Source organism: Nasonia vitripennis, chromosome 2 (genome assembly GCF_009193385.2).
Source record: "Nasonia vitripennis strain AsymCx chromosome 2, Nvit_psr_1.1, whole genome shotgun sequence".
Classification (NCBI taxonomy): Eukaryota; Metazoa; Arthropoda; class Insecta; order Hymenoptera; family Pteromalidae; genus Nasonia; species Nasonia vitripennis.
Genome location: NC_045758.1, coordinates 2,816,931 through 2,823,580, shown reverse-complemented (window position 1 = coordinate 2,823,580; position 6,650 = coordinate 2,816,931). Strand labels below are relative to the sequence as shown.

The 6,650-nt window shown below is 45.2% G+C and overlaps 1 protein-coding gene and 1 pseudogene across 4 annotated transcripts; both read right to left on the bottom strand.

The window, feature by feature from the left end:
• Positions 1 to 12: 12 nt before the first annotated feature.
• LOC100117965 (cGMP-dependent protein kinase) lies at positions 13 to 4,213 on the bottom strand. 4 transcript variants are annotated; one of them, XM_003427144.5, is made up of 11 exons: positions 3,684 to 4,213; positions 3,347 to 3,489; positions 2,768 to 2,905; positions 2,498 to 2,667; positions 2,167 to 2,420; positions 1,759 to 2,079; positions 1,451 to 1,682; positions 1,139 to 1,245; positions 832 to 1,071; positions 676 to 742; positions 13 to 607 (listed from the first exon to the last, which is right to left on the bottom strand). In XM_003427144.5, the coding sequence occupies exons 1-11, from the start codon at positions 3,926 to 3,928 to the stop codon at positions 512 to 514; spliced, it is 2,013 nt and encodes a 670-aa protein (XP_003427192.2). In that variant the 5' UTR covers positions 3,929 to 4,213; the 3' UTR covers positions 13 to 511. The 4 variants fall into 4 exon arrangements, with proteins under 4 accessions (XP_003427192.2, XP_008209479.1, XP_031779646.1 ...); XM_008211257.4 differs by lacking the exon at positions 2,768 to 2,905 and having other exon boundaries at positions 3,684 to 4,199; XM_031923786.1 differs by lacking the exons at positions 2,768 to 2,905; positions 3,347 to 3,489 and having other exon boundaries at positions 1,451 to 1,696; positions 3,684 to 4,199.
• Or75PSE (odorant receptor 75 pseudogene) lies at positions 4,846 to 6,401 on the bottom strand (annotated as a pseudogene).

The following is a 6,650-nucleotide window of genomic DNA, read 5'->3' as shown; positions in this document are numbered from 1 at the left end:
GGGTAACTCGAATTATTCGAGAATCAGCGGAACGCTTTATTTCAATAGATACACGACAATAGTAATTCAGAAGGTATGTGTGTATTATGTACAGCTCGATGTCAATTTATAATTTTATCCGTATATATATAAGCACAGCGTGTTCTTAGTTCGGATTCCGATCGCACCTTGTCGCCAGCGACTGTGCGATTGATCAGCTGATCGTGGTCCATTATATATATACTATAGGAATGATGGTGTTACCGACGGACAGTACAGTAGACATACCCGCGCCAACAAACTCCTCGTGCGCGGAGTAAGTATATATAGGCACGTGCGGCGACTCGTCCAATGATGTATATGCAAAACGGACGGCTTGTTTTTATGTCGCTATTCGCGTTACGGGATGTATAGGCGCATACGCGCGTATACGTCTCTTTGCGCTTGTGTTTTATATTCTAGTTTCGAGAACACTTGGTGGGAGCAGCTTTTCTCATCGGTGTATATATGATCAAACATTTTTGGCCCGTCGTTAAAAATCTTCATCCCAGCCAGAGAACTCAGGCTCGGCGACACCCTTCTCCGGTGGGAATCTGTCGAAGTACTTAGTGTCTAAGTGATTCCTAATCTGCAAGCACAACGTCTCGTGAGAATAATCGTTTTACAATTTCGAATAAGCGACGAAGAAGCGCATACCTTTGGTACTATCGGGGACGGGAGCGTCAGGTTGCTCAACGCGTTCCAGTCGTAAGTTCCGAACCACCTGGAATACCAAGCGACATCGTTTATGAAATGAACAGCGCAGTCGAATGATCCAACTTTGATAAAAAGCGAAGATCGCATATAATATACTTGTGCGAGCGAATGTCGGCGATGCCTCCGCGCAGATTACCCAATCTCTCAGCTGGATTCGAGCGCAGGAGAGCCTTGATGAGATTCTCGGCGTGCTTCTTCAGATAACCGTAGATCCCGGCTGAGTCGATGCCTTTGATGATCTTGCTGTAGAGCGAGAGCAGCTCCGTGTCCTGAAACGGAGGACGCGCCAGGAGGATCTCGTGGAGCAGGATCCCGAGCGACCAGTAGTCCACGGCTCTTGAATTTGTTTATCAATTCTCTTTTAGAATAACGTCGCTGGCTTCTGAAATTTGTTTTAAAATACCTGTCGTAAGGCTTGTTGAAGATGATTTCGGGGGCCATGTACTCCGGCGTGCCCACGAAGCTTCTCGTTCTCTCCAGTCCGATGACCTTGCTGTGCCCGAAGTCGGTCTGCAACAATTCGATTGTAAACATTGACGAAAAGCGAAGTTCCCAGGGTTGCGCGTTATCGTCCACAACTCTCTCGCCGCGCACAAGTAAAAAAGGCGACGACTTGGACAGATAGGTTATCGCAGTAGTGTATCGAGTGCGTATAAGATAGAGGCATCGACTGAAAAAACTGAAAAAAAAAAAAGAAAGGAAAAGTCGAAATTACGAGCTTGAGATATCCCTTCTCGTCGATCATGATGTTGTCGGGCTTGAGGTCCCTGCAGACAATTCCGTGCGCGTGAAGATAAGCTATAGCCTCGACGGTGCAGGCCATGACGAATTTCGCCGCGGCGTTGTCGAGCGGCCCGTTCCTCATGATGTAGGTGCAGAGATCGCCGCCGAGACAGGCCTCCATGAGGAAGTACACGTACCTGCTGTCCTTGAAGGTCTGATACAACCTGCCGACGGATAGCTAAATTGAATCAGTTTGATCGACCAGGTCTACAACGAGATCAGCATATCGTCGGCTCTCACTTGCAGATGAACGGCGAGTCGCAGTACTGCATGATCTTCTTCTCGTTCAGAATGTACTCCTCGCACTCGAGCTTCACCGCCTTGGTCTTGGCGATCTTCTTCCTGGCGAAGCTCTTGTCCGGTATCGAGGGTATCGTCACGAGATCGACTCGGCCGAAGGCGCCGACTCCAAGGGTGTCGCTCACCTCCATGTCGGTTAGCTTCACCTGCTCGTACTTGCTGGCCCACTCGGCTCTCTGGGTGTACAGCCTGTTCGCCAGCTCCATTATCCACTTGTCCTTGCGGATGAGGTCGAAGCTGCCGATGTAGTTGAGCAGGTCTCTGTGTTGCGAAGTGGGAAATTTTAAAAAATGATAAAACGCCAGAACAAGTTCCGAGAGAGTTTGCAAAAGACGCTCGGATTTTTACTTCGTTTCGATGGTGAGACACTCGACCCCCGGTGCCATGGCTATGGCGTTCACCTCGTACACGTTGTCGTAGGAGTGCTGCGCGTTGCTCTGCAGCGCCTGCTCGCCAAAGTACTTCTCCTTGCCCAGAACGCTCACTTCCTCCTCGTCTTTCAGTCTTTTCTTGGTTATTCGGACGGTGCCGCCGTTGATTATGTAGAACTTTGTCGCCAGCTCGCCTTGGCAGATTATTCGGGCGTTCTCGCGGAAGAATTCCTGCGAGTAACAACGATTTCGAATCCAACCGATGATAAACCGATCGAAAGCGATGTAATAATAATTCCTATGCTTACCACTTGGATCAGCTGACTGATCTTGGACAAGGTGTGATTCGGCAGAGTCTTGAAGATCGTTATCCTCCTGAGCCGCTCGACGCCGTCGCTCGTTATCGAGCCGTTCTCCTGGGCCATGACGGCCTGGAAGGCGCTGCGCTCGAGCACCCAGACTTTGCCGCCATGCTTGACTATAGAAAAGGAAAGCGAAATCGTTGAGACGCTTAGGGGGCAAAGATCGACCGGGTGTGGAAGTAGTTTGTAAAAATTTATATAGTCTGGGTTATATACCATCGACGGATCGCAATCTTTTCGTGTTATATAAAAGAGCTAATTCACCGAATGCGACACCGGGTCCAAAACTACTTTCGTATAACGGGCCTTGGTAAACTTCGAACGTTCCCTTTTCGGAAACGTAGAGATGCGAACCTACTTGCGTCAAGGAAAACTCCAGATTAATAAAGTATTCAAGACATATTTCGTGCGGGCCGAGCCTTTTTCACTCTATTTAAATATCACGTATTCTGCTGTAACACATTCTCTTTTGTTATTATAACACTAAGCATTATTTCATATGTAAAATAAGTTGAAGAAAGCATAAACAGACAAGCACAGTGTATTATAATGCAAGAACGGTGAGATAGGAAAACAGTTTGGTGTATAATTGTATGTGGATGATAAAGAAACTGGTTGCACCACAAAAAGCTAGCTTTCGTCTGATTACATCGACGCTGTACACAGATAACGTACAATTACCAGTCACTAATTACACCGCACACACTGTACGCTATACTCGAATATCGAGAGATCGATCGTTAAAAAGCATAGAGTTTCAAAGAAAATTCCGCTGGAAAAAGTGCACGATCGTACCTATGTCGCCCTCTTGGATGATACGCGTGTTGGGTGGAATGTCCTTCAGGTACATAGCCAGCACGAAGCCATCGATGTGTGCGTTGTCGAAGTTCTGGAGGAACTCGTTCTTGCAGAGAGCTTCCTTTATTTTCAATTTCGTTCTAAAAAAAAAAAAACACACACACACACACACACAATAAACGATTTATCCCAAGATACGAATCAGCCTCTCACACGCGCGCATTCCAATCTCGATGATCAGCAGTAACAACAACAGCTCGCGCTCACAGCTATATCAGCGCCTTTATCGCGAGTTACATAAATTTCGTCTCTCGAGGGAAAAATTCTCGCTTACGCAAAGTCCTTCGGATAGACCGGCGGAGGTGCCAAGTGACCGGTGTCCACACCGACCCCGTTGACCACCCTGTGCTTCCTCGTGCGCGAGAGTCGCCTGTAAATCTGCTGCTCGTGAGGCCTTGCCTCCGGAGCTGGTTCCGTCAAGTCACGGCTCACTCGCCGCAGACTCTTGCAGAAGAAGAACTTCATCCTCGCGCGGCAACAGCGCTGCAGCTCGTTCTCAGCAGCGGATGTGCATAACATCACATCTTTGTAGAAAATAACGTAAACCTTCCTCGAGTGGCCACTCGACACTGAGGCGCGCTGCACTCGAGCGAGCAATTTTTACGCGACAACGACGACGACGGCGACGACGACTCGATCAAGTGTCTCGCGTTTATTATTAGCAATGATTTTCAAACGATCAAGTTTTATGCGATAAGCGCGCGCGCCCGCTCGCGAGCGAGCACCTTGGGGAACTGCTCTTTTTTTTCGCTTCTCCTTCCTCTCGACTGGACAACAGGTGCGAGACTTCCGAGTCCGATCGATCGACTGACATTTGGCCGATGGCTTTTATCTTATCGGGAAGTCTGTGAGAGAGTGAGCTGCGTTCGTAGTCGTTAATTGTGTTGGGCATACCTAGGAGCGAGATAGCGCGAATCTATCCAGGTGATATAATACCCGTGCGGCGTTTAATTTTTTTTTTTGTTTTTTTTTTTGTCGCATACGTTTATTTATTTATTTATTTTTTTTAATGAACACTTGTAAGCAACTTTTTTCCACGTCATCCTGTCAATGGAGGGAAAGTCGGAAAAGAGGATCGAGGTTTAGCCTGTGTGCGATAGGTGACTGAAAATTTGTGATAAGATTAAAGTTTTATTTTTCCTCCTCTTTCGTAACGCCGATAGCACAAAGCTCTGAAAATCAACTTTTGTATAGAATTCAGCTTCGTATTGTCCTCTCTGTTTTTAAATCAATTTAATAAAGATAACAGGGATTCAGCTTGAGTGTTTTGTCTTAGGTTTACGCTCGACATTATATTTCTTCATGTGTCGGGTCCGACAGTCCAAAATGCGAGTATATCGGAGATAGAAAACGTCCATTATTTGTTATAAAATATCAAATGACGCTATTTATTTGCTAAGAATAACAAGAAATATTCTTTCAATTTCACCCATGTATTATGCGATCGTCTGGCGTAAAAGAGTGAAGAACGACATCGACATCCTCATTACCTAGAATAAATGAATAAACCGTTAACGATTGCTTTGCTTTTTAAAATCACAATGCACGAATATAAAATTCACCGATTGAAAAGTGATAAGCGTCAGAGGACAGTACTTCCCCACCGTCAAAATGCAGGGCCTTTGCGCTCGTACACTCACGATCTGCACGAGCAGCGAAAAGTGCTTCTGGTAGCTGGGATGAGTTATCCGAAACCAATCCGACGAGTAAATACCTTCGGATATTTTCTCGCTCTCGGTGAGTATCGCGTGCGACGAGTAAGCGTAAATGTAAAACTGCAGCGTGCTGGCTGCCAAAATCTCGATACGCGCCACAGCATAGTTCATGGACTCCTCGCCTTGATTCGACTTGACGAACGTGATTTGTCAACGTTTTGCTTAATTTTGTACGAGAATAGGTGATTAATCTTACCAATAATATCGTGATACTCGTACTGCTCACTTGGCAAATCGAAGCGAAGATTTGGCCCAACATGGCGTAGCAGTACAGATTTTCCATTTCATCGACGTGATGAATCAAAAGCTGATGCTTGCGGATGCAGTCCTTCAACTTTTCGTAAGTGTGCATCTGAAGTTTGATATCTACATTGTCGCTGTTATCATTATTTGGAAATTTACAGAGCGATCGCATTCGCAGGCTCAGCATCTTAAACTGGACAGCCATGAACATGTTGGTCACCAGTAGAAATATCGGAAACGCTAGTAGACACAGAATGACTCCTTGCAGGCCAAAGACCTGGATTTTCAAAAGGAACGTTGAAGAAGAAGAAGAAGAAAAAGATCGAAACGAAAACGTTAGGTACGTACCTCTAGAATGAACAAGATTTCGTATACCGGGGTTTCGTGAATGGGATAATCGATGTAGATGGGAAAAGGTAATTCTATTTCACGCGAAGTCGTGTTATGCCTGGGCTCTTGAAGTATAAACATAAACGTTTAATTTCAAAATTTAACTCTCTTTTACCCTCAACTTACCTAAATAAGGGGCGATCGTCAGATGCACAACTATTATTTGCAGCAATATGAGGTAGCATATCAACGCTTTGATGCACCAATTGTTGCATTTGTTGAACAGCACCGTCTCCTCTTTGTTGTACTCGACGTTCCAAAAATTTTCATACATATACTTATTGAGTTTCATTACCCTTTGGCGATTTTTACAAAATACCAGCAGCTTTATCAGTTCGGATGATAGCGAACAGAAAGTCGGCGCTACGCTGCACATCATCTGAATGAAAAGAATTGATGCTGAATTGATTCATAGTTCCATCGATTGATGTATACTGCATTACCATAAGGCTATTTCTTGCGTTATAAAATTCATTAGTTTGAATTACAAACGAAAATAACACCGACGCTGTCACAGCACTGAGCAATGCATCAGCGATCATTTTTTCTTTCCTATTCGAGACATACCACATGCCTAATACTTTCATTAATACAACAGTTATAACTATTGATTGCATTTTCTTGCTCACGTTCGACTTCTCCATCGAGATGCGAAATTTAGAAACGAGCTTCAGCCGCAAGCACAACTAACTTTCATCTACATGAACTGTATACGGTATCGCAGTGCGCCGCATCTTTCCGTTGCACCTCGAATCAAAGAAAATTATAGTGTAACACCTTTGAATGGCGTTTTGAACGCAGTGGTCTGAAATTACGCGCTCCTCCGATCGACTATAATTTAGTGCGCTACTTTTCGAACTTTTGTATCTTCGGAATCTATGAATTACGCGAAG